The 17,775-nt window shown below is 39.5% G+C and overlaps 1 protein-coding gene across 4 annotated transcripts in view; it reads right to left on the bottom strand.

The window, feature by feature from the left end:
- Positions 1–17,775, bottom strand: part of LOC121314594 (phosphatase and actin regulator 1-like) — a 226,707-nt gene that overhangs the window by 115,519 nt on the left and 93,413 nt on the right. For 2 of the 4 annotated variants that reach the window (XM_041248022.1, XM_041248023.1), the window contains exon 2: positions 1,278–1,442. In XM_041248022.1, the coding sequence (XP_041103956.1) occupies positions 1,278–1,442 (165 nt within the window). Of the gene's footprint in view, positions 1–1,277; positions 1,443–7,181; positions 7,219–8,281; positions 8,989–17,775 lie in introns of those variants that run through there. The other 2 variants (XM_041248020.1, XM_041248024.1) reach the window with 2 other exon arrangements.

The raw sequence follows: 17,775 nt of genomic DNA on the forward strand, positions 1-17,775 counted from the left end.
ACATGTAAATAGAGTGCATATATGTACAGTAAGGGCGCTTCCACTATAACCCTTGTCACTGAGGATCTGCCTTCCTTAGGTCTGTCATAATGTTAAAAATGTATTTTTGAAAAATGGTATCCTTCTACATTAGCTAAGTGTAATTTAAAATTAGTATGGAAGCTTTTTTTTTTTTTTTTTTTTTGTAGTTCATTCAATGCATGGACTATTGTGCATTTGCAGTAGGAATTTAATAAATGGTTGCCTTCAACCAAAAGTGAATGTTCTTGCAGTTAAAGTATTCTAATTCATAATTGTTTACACTCCTAGTTTTAATGTCTGTTTCAAAATGTCCGCTCTAGTGCACTAGGGCTTGAGATCTGTCCTCTAAGTCAGTGTTTCCCAGCCCTATTCCTGGCGGCACACTGCTGTTTTTTGTCCAACGTAGCGCTCAATTGCTTAATTGAACCGTATCAACAAACAAAGAGCTTAAAAATAATGGGAAAAAGTCCAGTCAATCACTTTATTAGTTCAATGAAGGGTTCAATTAAACAACTGAGCACTGTGCTGGAACAAAAACCAACAGACAGTGTGTGTGAAAAGTGTAAAAAGTTGTCAGGATGTTAACAATGTAAAGAAATAATTATAGGTACATTATTTAAACAGTTGTAGCAACACGTGGGGACATGCAACACTATAGTTTTCTGAACCGTGCTACTTACTCTTTAAGACCTATATAAAAGGCCACAGAGGCGTTAAGAGCCATTGCAAGTTTGCAAGTGCCTTAAATTCTTGATGACCCACTTTGGCCCCTTCACACATTTATTCCATCTGCCTTTACTGGCAGAGTTTAATTACTTAATCTTTGGGCAAATAAATGAGAAAACAAGACTTAATCATAATATCAACATATCAGAAATTGAACGGCTGCAACTAATTACTGAATTCCTTTAAAAAAGGTGCTTAAATCTACCAACAATTGCAGAGCCAAAAGGATAAATTTCTAAAAGCAGCAGGGTCCCACAATCATGTTGAATCCATGTTTTATCTTTTAGTGCACTCTGCTGAACACATCCCTGTAAATGAGGCTACAGGTACACAATCAGGTCAGACAGCAAATGTTGCCAATGATAAACTCCCCCATCAATAAAACATTTGAAGTTGACAGTTCTGATTACACCCAATGAAAAAAAAGGACACCATAAAATAAACTTAAAAATTGATATTGGTTTTGGTTTTACACATCTTCTAAATGGGTAAAAAGGTTAAAAGCTGATGGAAGTCAACCATCTCTTTACCTGCAGAGGTCTGCTTGAACTTCTCGCTCTTCTTCTTCCTCCATTTCCAGGGTTTAAAGAGCCGGCCTAGGGTGGCAAACTTGCTTCTTCTCCTTATTGGGGGAGTGTGGGTTCCTGGGACAAGGGACTCTGAACGCATTGCAGCCAGTCTTTCTACTTCCTCAGCTAGAAAATGCATGGAGAAAAAAAGTTAAGAATTGACAAGGAAAACATAAATAAACAAAATCTAGAAACATTTTCTCAAGAGTTCCTACATGTTCCAATTATCCATGTTAAACCAAAACACCATTATTTTTCACAACTGTATATGCTAGTAGACAAATTTCAAGTGAGAACCAAAACAAGTATGTAATATATATATATATCCCATACCATGGCTGTAAACACAAAATTAGACGCTATCATTATCATGAAATCGGAGATTTGCCATGAGTAGTTTGTAAATGTAAAAGTGTAAGTGTAGTGTATGTAAAATTTGTATCACAGTATTTAGTGCTACAAACTTGAGGCGAAAATAAACATTTTCATGTGCCTGAAGACAAGATACTGACTATTATCTACTATTCCTTTAAAAACTAGAAGCAGAAACCAAATCACATGACAGAGTATAAAAAGTGGCATGCAAATCAGAATTAACACTGCAAGCATTGCCACTGGTTACCCAGTCAAGGGATGAGGTATACAGCCATTTTGACTGATCAGAACACTGAAAGAAATCTCAGCAAAGAGATTTTTACAAAAAAATCATGAAGTGATCATTCCTCACCTCTTTGTTGTTTCTGACACACACTGTGTGTAAGACACAGCCCGAGTGCGAGTATCCATCTAGTGTCTCACATGCAATTGTGATATACAGTATGAGCAGTATGATTTTTTAAGTTCATAATTCCCTGTAAATGACACAAGGGACTGTGTGTCAAGATTCTGAATTGCAAAATTTCTCCTTTTGATAAACGCAAAATAAGGTAAGTAACTCCAACAATCACCCTGCCATTCAACGTGGCTCCTGTGTTACAAGCAGCTGTGTTTGTGTGTGTGTGTGTGTGTGTGTGTGTGTGTGTGTGTATTACGATGACAAGCTGAAATACAATCCCACTGCAATGCACACAATTCTGTTTACCTCAAGCAGATCTGAAGATGCGACCATCCCTTTGTGTTAAAGTGAGACTAATTTGAATTATTCTCCAGGGTAGCCCCAAATGTGGCAAAGTACAGGCTACTTTGGAAAATTACAAAAACAAATTAAAAAAGTTGGCTTCTTATTCGCATCCCAGCTTCTTGTTCGCTAATATGCACACATGTAACTAAAACTGAATAAGTAACTGGGGTATTTCAGGGGATAAATCGCCTCGGGCTGCTCATTTCAAAGTTAATACAAACGCCCAGAACAGAAATTGGTATAAAAAAAAACAGCAGGCAAACATGGCACACATAGTAATATTGACATTGGGTTTAGTGCAACATTGGAAAGCAGGTATCCAAAAGTGGAAACCCTGTGCAGGATTGTGGCAATGTTGCCTGCCCCTGTGTGTATTTCAGTGTTATATATTGCATGTTGTGTGTTAATGTTGGTGTATAGTCACTGGTACACAGGATATAAATGGGTCTGTGGAACACAAGTTGTTTAAAATGTGTATTTGTTTATAGGCACGAGGATTGCACAGCACTTCACGTGCAGATAAAATGTAATAATATGTGAGAACGGGGAATTGCACTTTATTAATTCACTGCAGTTGTACCACGACTCCAATTGAATGATTGATTAGCAATCGAGTCTCGGCACAGCTGCATAAAAGCAGCATGTTTTCACTCACTCAGGGTTGTGTGTTTGGTAAGTGGAGAACGGGATTGGAGATGGAGGTAATAATCAAAGTAATAGTTAAAATAACAGCTCGCCGTGTTTGTCTGTGTAGTCCGTATTGTTTGTCTATTTATTTAGGCGAAAGTGTCGTGTCCTATGTTTTGTTTGTATTTACAACCTTTTATTTTTTGTCTGTTCATTATTAAATGCTGAGCGAAACCTACCGCTCAGCTCCACCCAACTCCACCTCTCTGTTGTTTATTTCCTGGTTCCTGTTTCTGGTCTGACGTCACTCACTACAGCCGTCTTCGTGACATGTGGTGTCATCGTGGGATTACCAGCGCCTCCTAGACGCAGACCAGAGCAGGAACCGCAGTTTTTTTTGGAAATAAATAAATAAATAAATAGATAAATAAAAATGGAAGGCTGGAGAGATGGCTGCACTGAGCTAGAGGAGCTCCGCGGCAGTCTGGAGGACCAAGCTTGGTGCTTTGCCTGTGGGGTGTACAGGCACATGGTGGCTGACCTCCCCTACCAAGAGGGAGAGGAGGAACTGGCCCAGGAGAGGAAAGTGAGGAGAAGGAGGCAGAGAAGGGGAAATGTGAGGAGGAAGCAGAGGGAGCCAAGGTGGTGCACTATGTGCATTGCTTATGGGCATTAGGACGAGGACTGCCCAGAACAGGAGCCAGAGGATGAGGATCCCAGTCGTCCCACGCCTGAGGGAGAGGAGCCCGAACATCCTACGCCTAAGTTGGAGGAACCTGAGCATGCAGCGCCCAGAAGGAGTGAACACAGGCATCTACAGCCCACAAAGGAGGAGTCGGTGCGTCCACAGCCCCAAAAGGGGAAGGCAGAGCGTCCACAGCCCAAGTCTCCACCAGCAGAGGAAGAATGCCTGCTGGTTTTGCCCGGAGAGGGAGAGCAGAGCCGCATCAGTCCCCTGCAAGAGAGGGAGTGCCGCACCAGTCCCCTGCAAGTGAGAGAGAGCCGCATCAGTCCCCTAAAACAAGGGTAGACTACACGCCGATCACACCTCTGTCGCCAGGAGTCTACACGCCGCTCCCACTTCCGTCGCCGGGAGACTACACGCCGTTCCCACCTCCATCACCAGGAGGCTACATGCTGCCTCTGCCTCCGCCACCTCGACCGGGAATAGCAGAGCAGCAGGAGCTGTCTCTGCCTCCGCCACCTCCACCGACAGGAGCAGAACAGCAGGAGCTGCCTCTGCCTCCGCCATCTCCACCAGCAGAGGGTGAATGCCTGCCTGCTGGGTCCCTTTCCACCAGCAGAGGATGAATGCCTGCTGGTATCACTTCCCCCACCATCACGAGGAGAGGAGCTGGAGCTGCCTCTGCCTTCACCAGAAGGACCAGGACTAGATGCTGGCGGTCCTCAGCAGCCCTTGCATAGGCTGCTGAGGGAAGCACGGGGAAGAATTGCCCAGCCGCAGTGGCTGAGAAGAGGGCCAAAACCCGCACCCCAGCTTGTTCTGACTCCCTGCACGTCATCGCTCGGAGATGCCTGTCTCGATTTGCATCGCCTGGGGTTGCCTGTTGCTCCGCATCACCTGGGGTTGCCTGTTGCTCCGCATTGCCTAGGGTTGCCGGCAGGGGACCACCTTCCCCCGTAGCAATTTCACTGCAGGAGTTCTTGTGGCTGGAATCCCATAGGAGGGAGCTGCCGGCTGAGAAGGGGGGAAAGGTCAGGAGACCACCTTCCTCAGCAGCCTTTCCGCTGCTGGAATTGCCCTGGCTGAAGGCGTCAATCTGCTGACAGCTGCACCATTGGCAGCATTTCTGCTGCAAGTGGTTCAGCGGGAGGAGAGACTCGCCTGACTGTCAGCACGTCTGCTGACAGCATGACCAGTAGCAGCCTGCCTACTGGCAACATTGCCGCCCATGAACCCCTTAAAGTCCCCGTTCTTGGCCCAGGACTTTGAGCAAGACTTTTGGGATTTTAAGGGGGGAGGTGGCCATTGAGGCCATATGTGCTACAGACAAAGGGGGGGGGGGGGGGATATTTGGCAATGTTGCCCACCCCTGTGTGTATTTCTGTGTTATATGTTGCATGTTGTGTGTTAATGTTGGTGTATAGTCATTGGTACACAGGATATAAATAGGTCTGTGGAACACAAGTTGTTTAAAATGTATATTTGTATTTAGGCACGAGGATTGCACAGTACTTCACGTACAGGTAAAATGTAATAATATGCGAGCACGGGGAATTGCACTTTATTAGTGCATGTGCAGTTGTACCGCGACTCCAACTGAATGATTGATTAGCAATCGAGTCTCGATACAGCTGCATAAAAGCAGCATGTTTTCACTCACTCTGGGTTGTTCGGTGAGTGGAGAACAGGATTGGAGACGAAGGTAATAATCAAAGTAATAGTTAAAATATCAGCTCACCGTGTTGGTCTGTGCAGTCCGTTTTGTTTGTCTACTTAGTTTGGCGAAAGTGCCACATCCCGTGTTTTGTTTTCTGTCTGTTCATTATCAAATTCTGAGCGAAACCAACCGCTCAGCTCCACCCAACTCCACCTCTCTGTTGTTTATTTCCTGGTTCCTGTTTCTGGTCTGACATCAACCACTACAGCTGCCTTCGTGACAGTGATCCATGTGTATTCTTCCCTGGCTAACATGGAATTTGCTTTCCTTAGTTATCTTGTCTAATAACGTGCCCATTTAATATAGCACACGCACTCAGACCTGAACAAGATAAAGTCAATTTAGCAACCACTCTGGAGGAAACTATAAGGTCTATAAATATACTCCGGAACTAAACTGTTATTTAGGAGTAGAGCTTGATGTTCAGCAATGATACTGTGCACACACTGCTTTGCACTTCAGATATACGTTGGGCTTACCTTTGAAAAGTAGAAATAAAAACTTCAAGGAAAACATGCTTTCTGTACAGTGCGAAATAAAGTAGTAAACTTGGACAGGTGACTTTACAACAGAATGGTTTGTTAATGAATGTTTTCCTGTTCAGGTCTTCTTTATGCAGCGAATAAACACTATAGTGTGAATAACCCTTCAGGAGAAAAAACGTTTAGCAGTTCCATTCTAAATGGTTCATCACTCCAAACACTTTGGGTCTTTATAATAACAGAGCTCATAACAGACTCTCACTTCCTTATTATAAACTGAATATCACTTGTGACTGAAATCAAAACTGTGCTGCATAACATTAGACAGTCGGAAACATTAAATTATTGTAGGCTAAATGCTCCTGGCATGACAAAATGGAACTTTACATGTTACATTATATAGTAACATATTAATTTATCTAATGTTTATTGTGGTTATCCTTAAAAAAATAAAAAAATAAAAAAATAAAAAAAAACTAAAGTCTTACACTACCAAATGCACTGTTTTTATCTGAGTGCTAGTTATCGCAACATGGTATTTTCTCTATCATTGAAGTCCACAATTTTAAGCAACTGTGTCTACTCCTTTTCAAGTTAGCAGGCATTGTAGGATTACAATGAAGAATCACCTGGGTACCGTATTTTGACTTTAAAAAATGTTTAAAAAAAAAAAAACATTCCTTACCAAGAATGTATCATCAAACGCCTACATGGTACAAGCTGTAAGTCATGTGCTGAATGCTGAAGTATGAAAGAAACAGAAGCAAGCTTAAAAAGTGACTGAGGGACAGATTTAAAAACGGTACTGCTCCATACAGTTTTAAAGATTTACTTGAGGGGTTGTAACCTTATAACTTGTGTTTTTTTATGCTTTGCATCGAGTGAAATGCTGCTACTTGCAGAAGCAGGAGGCACTGAAAAGAAAACACGCCTATTCAGCTCATATCTTGACATTTTGATAAACAGATTTCAAGGGAGAGGAAGCTTGTGTTTGACGTATAGTACCTATACATTCTTTGGGCTTGTTTATGTCAGTCATACCATAGACTGTGTAGAAGGATAAAACTATGGAACAAGGTGGAAATGAAATACCAATGGGTTATACTTTAGTTCTCGTTGGACAGAGGACAACAAAAAAATGAAGCAATACCTCAAGAATGAGTTAATTTACCTCAAGAATGAATTAATTTACCTCAAGAATGAATTAATTTACATCAAGAATGAATTCATTTACCTTAAGAATTAATTCAACTCTTGACAAACCAAGATCATTTCACCTGGAAATTGATGAAAATGTTTATTAGAAAAATACATTGGTAGTTGATTTTTATTATTTCTCCTTAGATTAACCATGTGCTACATGTAAATAAATTGGGTTGTATTTGTTCAGAATTTATTTCAGATCAGTACATAAAGGACATGCATGTAAACGGATTGCCTGATACTCCAGAGACCATGGTCAATGTAGTTTATATTAAATACCTATGTAAGTGTATACTGTATGTCATGAAAGTATTTTATTTTCAAAGATCAGTCACTCCTATAAAATCGTACATATTTTGAAACAACTGTACTACAATTGGATGTAAATTCCAACTTTCTGATTTTCCACTAAAAAAATATATGTACAAGTATACATTGAAATGACACTAACATAATTTATGTTCTTGGAAAGAAGCAGGCGCGGCTGCATTGACTCTAAAGAAAGTACACAGCATGCACTTTCTAAGGTAGCAAATGCAAAACAAAAATGCAACGTTAAGACAGTGTTAATAATAATAATAATAATAATAATAATAATAATAATAATAATAATAATAATAATAATAATAATAATAATAATAGCTTACAAGTATGGTAGTGACGAAAAAACAATCCTGCGATAAATCTTAATTTAATTAAGACATTTACAGTACATCACAAGTTAAGCTCTGAAGATAGTTTGCATTGCGTCTTTGGTCCAGTTTTTGTAATGCTTTTTTTTTCACGATTTCTTTTTGTCTCGTCTTATGCATCACATAAATGCTGACTGCTAGTGTTAAGATTTACATGTTTTCACTGCTCACCACTACAAAACAACCAATGTTCTGACATACAGGACCACCACCTACACAGCCTCACAAAACCCCGTTCTTCAACCCGAAACCGGCAGCATCCAGGGCATCATTTCAGCTTTTTCGCATTTTCTCACATATAGATCCTGCAGCGAAGCGTCACTGAAATCTACTGATTCCCAACAAAACGGTGTTGAACTGCGATTCCGCGTTAATGCCAGTAAAAACACAGGGCTGCATAATTATGCCCCTAAACTGTACAAAATTGTAGCTCACTCACCATCATGCGCTTCGTTCCCACGGCTGCAGTTGCTGCAAATGTGCTTGATCTCCTTGCCTATCTGGCAATGAATCGTGAATGACACGTTGTTGTTGTTAGCATGTTCCTTGTTATTCATAGGTTTAATTCTGACCAGGTAAAAAGCTTTCTTCCTGGGCTTCTCTTCGGTCATCCCCGCTGATACGCTGTCTCTGTAGCCAGAGGTAACCAAAGTCAAAGGCAGCCTGTGTGCAGAATCCGCCATGGTAGACAAACAAAAAATCTTTCTGCCCGGTTGCCACACAGAGGGAAAGAGATTATGATTAGAAAGACACTCGATTGACTCCTGACGACCCTTCTGACCCTTCAACTCCACCCAATCCAGATTTGGCTGAGCTGGATGCTTTCACCCACCGTGTCATCCACCCAATTCCACACCAGAATTATATTTCCTGCTAAGATTTTTCTAGATCTAAAATAAGCTTCATCAGCAGTTCGGGAGTTTAATAATTTTGAGTCAATGTATGCCTGGGGCTTGCAGTCCTGCCCACCCCCATGCTAAATGCAATAAATGTGACAATTACAATTCTTTGTTCTTGACGTTATAGATGCTTTGTTGCGGGTAGTTATCTCTGCACAGGCAGCTTTCTTTTTTCGCCTTATGTGAAGAAAAAAAAAAAACATTCACTAATCCTTATCTTGGGAATAGAAACACAGCTTTCATAAGGAGACAAACCACACCACTGATTGCGCAAATCTGTTTATCACACATTAAGCAGTGTGCTACTTTGAAGTTCCTTTTTTTTAACAATTGTATTTTGTTAAGGTTTTGTTTGCAGAACTGAATGAGAACTGTTCTCTACATTTTTAGTTGCCTAATTTTAAAAATAATCAGATGCAACTACTAAATAAGAAGAAGAAGAAGAAGAAGAAGAAGAAGAAGAAGAAGAAGAATACCATGGGGAAAAAAGGTACAGTTGTAGTGTTATTTTGTGGTAGGCATTAAAACGTGGTACGCCTGCTGCGCTTGACAAGGCATGCGCAAATGATTTTAGCTCCATAAACAAGGAAACGCCCAATTTATTAAATGTATGTGACTTTTACTGATGAGGAACAATTTGGGTTATCTAAAATTGTAAACATATACGATGTTGTGGGTAAACTACGGCAGTTTGTCTTGTTCATACATTAATTAGAGATTGGTATGGCTGGAGGTCTAGTTTTAAATGGTGTCAATACAACTTCTTTTAAAATTATGTATTTTAAGTGCCTGCATGCCATTTTCTTGACTGTTCTACCCATCGCTCTGTGTGTCTTTGGCTGTATCAACAAGGTGTTTATTTTTATGATTTATTTATTTTACTTACACTAAAAAATAACTGAATTTACAAATGTAATGTGCTCTGAGCGTATTGCACCGAACGTTGTTTAACAAAAGTCAGATCCAGTGGAAAAATAAAGATCTGCTGAAAATATTTTTACTATTTTTGTATTTATTTTTAATTTTAAATAATTACAGTTACCTTTTATTTATTCATGGCTTGCTGTTTTTATTCCGATGAGGAGGCTGTCCAAGCCTATTATTTCCTGCAAACGGACGTAGTAGCGTAGTTCTCAACAATTGGAGTATGGGATACTGTAGTTGTGCAAACATTTTAATACTCTGTATATTGTTCCTTTTTTGTTACGCATTGCGTGCATCAATATTAGCACGATACTCTTCAATTACAAAAATTCTCACAACTGGTGCTGTCTGCTTTATGGTGGATGTTATAAATATTGTAGAGGTGTTTTCGTAGTGTTTTGGTATTTAGTACTGCAGTGAAGTTAAACGAGCGATCAACTTACTGATTCGGCTTCATAAAGTGAAGGACCTTGAAAAGACTCTGAATAAACTGTCGATGATTGCTGTTTTTATTCATATTTTGCCATTCTGTGCACTCTACCAGAAATCAGGACTTGTTGGCTATATAATTGTTTTTTACATTCCCTAAAGATACAAAATGGGACAAATAACATTTTACAGGAATAATCTTTAAAAATATCACTTTTTGAAATATGTAAATATAAACTTGTTAAGTCGTTACACCTTTAAAATGAATTAAAAAAAATGTGTCCAATAACCTTGCCTAATAATTACATACCTATAGCAATCTGTGTGCCTCTTCAATGTGGACATCAATTTAGTAGAAAGTTACTGCAGAAGAGACACTTGGAGGGTTCATAGCAAAACCATACATAATCCTTGTGTATCCTCTGACAGTGCAGCTATGCACTACAGTGAGCAGAAACCTTTGACACAATAACAAATCTCCATCAGTCAGCCCTCACACTTCCCTCAAAAAATAAGTTACCAGTTTACGAGCAGCCTTAAAGCTCATCCCATGGCGCTAGGATGTGATCAAATGCAGTGCCTCTGGCACTACTATTTCTCAATGTCACCCTGCATTCTCCCACAGCTTTCTATGTTCACAGCTCTCAGGGCCCTAGTTCATTTGATTTTGATGTCGAGAGGATGGAGGATCCCGGGTTATGTGTGAGCTTCATTGTGTGCCATCTCAGAATCCTCAGCCAATCACTTCTGCTGGGTTCATTGGGCAGCCCTCCAAAATCCTGCTTGCTGAAGAAATACATTGTGAATAAGCATGGATATTCCTAGAATGTGTATCCGATTACTGTACAGCGATAATGTGAAACTTCTGCTAAATATATTGGAAGCATGTACATGTGAACACACTGATTACATTGTCTTTGCATTTACCAGACACACATATGAAATATAAGTCTTATTATAAAAAGTCAATCAAAATCAAGTACAATACAGTTTTACAGTTAAAACTGTTAAGGTTCTTGGTTTTATCTGACTTTCTATCATGTTTCAGGTTGTTTTGATGAAATGTACTTATTTATTGTGGCAATGCTGTATGCAGTGAAGGGTGACAGGAGGATGACACAGTGATGACTATAGGACACTAGCAAAAACTAGAAGTAAACAAAAGTAAAGTTGGTAGCAGGATCTTCGTATCCTTTCAGCTTGTTACAGTGGCATCAGCTCTGGGTGGGCATACATGACAAATGCAGCCTAATATATGCACCTGGATGCAGTAGACGTAGAGTTTGCCAGGAACTGGCTACACCAGTAGAGGCTCATGTTGAAGCTTGGTAAGGTATAGAGGGAAAGCGAAGCACAATCCTAGTTCTAAATGAGTTTATCACAGCTTTATTATTATGTAATGTCAGTACTTAGGCTTTAGAAATGGTATATTTAGAGTAAGCAGGGTTCTGGAAAATATAATGTTTAACAATTAACAATTTAGTGTTAAAATATAGCCATTTTTCTTTTCATTGTTAACATCCTGACTTTTTACACTTATAACTTTAAAGTCTGTTTCAAAGCTCTTTTCAAAATGTCCGCTCTATTACACTAGATCTAAACCATTACAATAAAAAAAAGAACAGCCACAAGTGCTCTGGCTTTCTGTTCCATACCACACCATAGATCATTACTGTTATGTTACCTGTTTGATAATGTGGGCAATAATCCTTACACTATCAGTGCACTACAGCAGACATTTTGAAAATAGCTTTGAAGTTATAATAAATGGTTTCTGGATTTCAATAAAAAAAATGTCATTCTGCTTCTTTGATGAGTTCAACCAATACATTCAGTCACAGACTGTGCAGTGTATTGCAGTCTTTGTGATATTATTTATACAAACTGTAGCCTGTCCGATTATTGCAGGATATGGATTTGGAGCATGCAAAAGCTGAAAAAGCATACAACAGCTGACTGAAAAATTACAGGCTTCTGGAGAACTGTAGTTAGCTGTTTCCTCATCAAGGACGCATTGGTCCTGCCTACTGTACCAGCAGAAGCCAACGGACTGATTCAGCTCATTCTAATTGTAGCCTTTACCTGTCAATCAGCTGTAAATGGGATCATTCCCATACTTGTTTTTGTAAATCAATTCTAAGCTGTTTGAATGCTAATACCTTGAATGCAAGCATTTCCAGGCTGCAGGTCAAGCTGCTGTAGATAATGTACGTTGATTTCTACTTAAAACAGTTCAATTAACAAAGGGTTGTTAGCAACAACTATGTCTTACTAAAGATACAGGTGTTAACTTATTGTTTAGTTACAATGTCAGAGGATCACTAAAGACACAATCCTTAGAAGTAGTTAGTTTATTTACCTTATCACTATAACATATAAACTGACTGACAGTCGATTTATCTACTGATAATACAGAGATTTATTAAGATGGTTTCACTACCGCAGGTTAATCTCAGAACCTACTGGTTAAACTGCTGTTTTTCAGCAGCACAGTTTAGGATGATTTTTCATGGAAACTCCTATAATGAATGTCCATACCAAGTTTTATCACAACTAAATGAGTGATTCTCAAGATATACTGTAGTTAAAACAAGCATACACGCATCTCTCCTGTATCCCTTTCACCAAGGAGAAATGTTACTGAAACTAATGAGGCAGAAAAATGTATTTTAAAACCACTCCATATCTCAGTATCTGTGCTAAAGTCTAACCTGGATGCAGTCGAGTTATGGGAGGTATGGCAATCCCTGAGCTTCGTGGTTTCAAGCTGCGCCATTGAAGTTAATTTAACTGTCATTTTTTTATAAGGAATTTCCTGACTTTTGTGGCTTCAAACTTAAAGCAGAACTATCGTTTGTAAGAAGTACACTTATGCAGATTTAACAGTAAATAGCATCAAATGACATTGTCTCAACCCGAGATAGACAGGTGCAGCTCGGCACCGCTGGGCATTTTCATGGTGCTATACCACTAGTCCACACCTAGCCACACATGAGCGGGATGCACCGTGCAATTGACCTTTCTCACAGTATTGGAAAATGGAATGGTACAGTACAGTAGTTGTCAGCACCACACTGTAGGTTATGTACTCGAATATAATTTACATTGTGGCCAAAAGTTTTGCATCACTTAGTAGAATATTAGGATGCAGACATAATTAAAAAAATAATTAAAATAAAAAATAATATCAATATTTTTCAATATTTTATTTAACATCATGCAATCTAAGAAACTACAAAATGGTATCTCAAAAGTCTACTAAAACTACAATAGTAGTACAGTATTTCATGTTAGATTTCAAAATGTCACATTTTTTCAATTTTTGGAAAACTACAAAGCGATATCTAAATCTACTTTCAATTAAAACCCAAAGCGTACATTTTATTCTAATAATTAAGATACCGTATGCAAACGTTTTGAAACCGGTATCGACATAGCGGGGGTGGGGGGTGGGGGGTTATTAGAAGATTTATTTTTGTTCTAAATAAAACACTGTAACAAAAAAGACAGTTGTTTTACGTCCACATACTTTATCGCTAGACTATGAAATCGAGCGATCTGAGCTTAGCAACGAAACATACATAAATTGCTGACAGCAAGTCGCCTTAATATAGGTGTTAGAAAATAAATCATTTTTACAGCTAGTTCGATAGTAAAAATAGTAATGAGCTACAGTCCTTCGAGACAGGAGGATGCTTACCAGGGGTACATGTATAAAATATTCTAAGACTTGCCTGTCCTTTTTGAACATGAAGGGATCAAACACTTCAGGGTGCTTGGACACCTCCATGTGGAGGTATCTGTTCAAGATTTTTTACTGGCAAGGACCGTTCGTACACAGCAGGGCGCAACTAGACAGGTTGTGTATACTTTCGTTACCGTCACACATGTCCAGGTGGTTTGCCGCGCCACTTGAACTGTCCCAGCAGGGTCCGAAATTACAGCAAAATTGTAATTGCATTTACATTTCAAATATTAACGTAAATGTAAGTTTTTTTAAGGGTTTTTCAAAAAATTTCAGGAAAAGTGATAGTTCTAGTCCTCGTATGTAACACAGTCAAGATCATCAACAGTACATTGTAATATATCTAAGTTACGTTTGCACCATTATATAACACTACTATGGATTGTGGTAAAATAAAGTAAACTTGACACCTATGTGGCAGATCACGTTTTGTTTTCATTTGAATACTTTACACCGTCATTTGATCTACCGATCCCCTAAGTAATTATGAATGGCAAGCAAAAACCGCCAGGAGATTCATTGAACTGACGTGAAACCGTTCTTACCTCTGGGTCCTCGATGACTTGACTCCACTTTTGGAACTGGAAATGTACATTATCCCATATGGTGAACCTTTATTTGTACATATTTATGACAATACACACTTTGAACAGTAATAGATACTGTAAAGACGAAACTTTAACCATTTTGAAACGATGTGAATGGATGATGAGTGTAAACTTTAGGTTAAATGCTTACATGTACCTACTGAACTCACATCTAAATCCAATTGCCGACTCTGCAACATCTAAAACTTTGATGTTGATCCCATCAGTTTGACGGTGGCACACGTTGTCACAGTTGACACTCAAAATGTTTTGAGTCAAAGTCTACCGTGTCTTCAATGTCAACGTGTGGTTTTCATAACTGTAGGATGTCATCTCTTGGATTTATTGTGTGTCTGATCCTATTATGTGACCACTGTGAAATAATAAACCCTTCACTGGAACTTATTGCACTGTCCCTTTATGACAGTGACCTAGAATAGTCGTGTACACGGAAGGCCTGTCGACCCTACACGTTAAGCTGGTCCGCTCAACCATTTATTTATTAATCGACCATCCGAGTCGGTCTTGACTCGACTAGCCTCCAGGGGGAGGCTGCACCCCCTCACACGGGCCCCTGCTACGTCCCTCGAGTTTTACATATGACACGATGGGGAGCATACATGACGTACTGGTGACGGAAAGACTGCTAAGTTTTGTTTTGTTTTGACGTGTTGTGTTACAGACAAATATCAACCAATGAGCTGAAGCTATGGAGCCCTCACTTCGATACCTCAGGAGCATGATTGGAGTCCTCTCGTAGATTGGGACGTGTGCTCACAACCTCGCAGAGAGGTGTCCTACAGGATGATACTACTATGAAACCCTGACGTTCTGCACGAGCACTGCTATAACGATTCGACTCTGAGGCCGTGTGAAGAGGCAGAAGTCGACCCGAGGCCTCGGGTCGTCTGAGAGCCCAGCAGTAGGTTAGTGTAGGGGAGGTTGATCCCAAACAGGGTATTTACATATAATCTTTTCCCAAAAGCATCACATCATCCAAGTGGGACGTCACCCTGCAGAGATTATCACTCTAATCACGTGTGTGGAACACACCGTTTTAATTTAAAAATCGAAACAAAACAAATGTAAAATTTACTCTAGGGCTCCCGAGGGTAACGTACCATGGGATCAGCAGTCTTGAACACAATTAATGCGTACCATGTGACACGCTGTCACACACCCATGCTCTGTACGAGACACTGCCTCATTAATAACAAGTCACTGCTTAGTCACAAACGTAACATTCCCTATTACTATGCCTTGTAAAGAATTGCTGTGAAATGTTATACAAGTACCATGCAACAGAAATGACCACCACTGTACACTGTATACACATAGGCAGACACATTGAAAGTTACACTCCACAGCTGTGTCAAATTGGAAGCCAACCACACATTTAATTTGTGATGCATATTACACCCTGGCACTACTTTCACAAAGCCGTTTCTCTGCTTATTTTTGGCCATAGGTAAGCATAAGCTCCTGAGAATCCATTTAGTGTGCATGTCTCATTACAATGTTAACAAAGAAAAAGATTTACTGTAGGCAGTGCACAGATATATCTCTTTGAAGATAGTGTGGCTGATTGTACTATGCAGAACATTCACAACCTGTGCTCCTTGCGGTACACTTGAAGCATTACCATTTATAAATGAACATTCGAGTTTAGTCCTTTGGTGCTTGGTGGTATTTTTTGGGTGGAGGTGATGTTGTCAATTAGGTAAACCGAGACCATCAAAACAAGGTAAGCAAGTCTTTAAAAAAAAAAAACGATAACAAAAACGACTGTGTTCAAAGAAAAACTACACAATTAAGAAAGCATATTCAGAAAATAGGCTTTATATGCATTATGATAAAACGTATGATGTGATTTGGAAAACTCCACATATGCCAGTATCAGTTTAAGGCTACAATTATATTGTGATTGGAAGAACATATACAACCACTGAATATGCATTAACATTGTGCATATATTTATACAGCATTGACATTAATAAAAGTTGAAAACATTTTTTTTTTTCATTTTTCAAATCATCCCCCTGCAATTATACCCACAGGGATAGCCTATAATACAGGGTTTGATAGTGTCCATGTATCCCTTGCATGTCAGGAGCATACGTCTCAGTGAGAATCTGCTCACCACATATTATATGGAACATGCACTGGAGCACTCCCAGGGAGCAAATGATAAAAAGGCTTGGGAAACAGATACAGCTTTTAGTCTTTTAGTATTACATACCACCCACTATGTCAGGGAAGTAAAGAGTATTTGCCTATTTGCTTAGAGAATATAATATCTAACACAACAACATATTTATATTCTTACATTTAATTAGTATTATGAGTTCTTATATTTCATCAATATATATCATTGTCTTTTTTTTTAAATTAGGACATACGTTAGGCAGCACTGAGCGAGCGTTTTTGAGAATGTACCAGGTACATCCAATAGCAAGGGGTTAAACATTTACAAGTTATTTATTGCTTCCCTCACTTTAATTAAGTGGTGCTCCACAGACTCTGTGTACAGTATATATTTAAATGCTCATTCACATGTATTACCGACTGACAGATTTGGTATGCATTCTGGGAGCAGTAGTTCAAATGGGAGCGTTTGTTTATGATTGCATAGTTTACAGGCTCCCCCAGAGCTATAAATCACAGTTGCCTGACGTCACTTACACACAGTTTTGTTGACCCAATCAGAAAATTGCTTGTGTAACAAGCACACTACTTCAGGGGCATGATTCCTTGCTGAGAGGATTTCAAAAAGACCCGGATTCTAGGCGGTTATCTTTTTATTATTAATAACTGAGGAACCATTTCATATTTTTGCACCAAACCTGCAAAAGGCCCTACCTCAGCACAGACCACGTGCACCTTACTTGGTTTGCTGAAGAAATTCAGTACCATGTAGCCTGTACACGAGAGCAAAAAAAAAAAGGGGGGGGGGGGGGCTTTTATTAAAAAAAACAGGTATTCAGATCTCAGAAACCGCACAAGGTAGCGTCATGAAACTCCTCACGCTTTCACGACATTGCAAGTCAATGGAACTTGCAAATCTGTGGGCAATTCCGACAAACCTCTGCTAAGTTATTAAAGTGCAAAGCTAGGGGTTTAACATTGAGCAGCTTACTCAACCCTAACTATAGTGGTGCTACCCCCTAACCAATCAGTGCTTGGAAACCCTGGCCTGTGTCTGGTTAAAACATCATCATATGAGCAAAAGTAGATTGAACTATTGGCCTGACATCTTTACACCACCGAGCAATAGTTTCCTTCTGTCATAAAAACATAAAAAGGTCACAAAAGAGAGGCCATTCGGCCCATCTTTCTCGTTTGGTTGTTA

This window comes from Polyodon spathula, chromosome 4, assembly GCF_017654505.1.
Source record: "Polyodon spathula isolate WHYD16114869_AA chromosome 4, ASM1765450v1, whole genome shotgun sequence".
NCBI lineage: Eukaryota > Metazoa > Chordata > Actinopteri > Acipenseriformes > Polyodontidae > Polyodon > Polyodon spathula.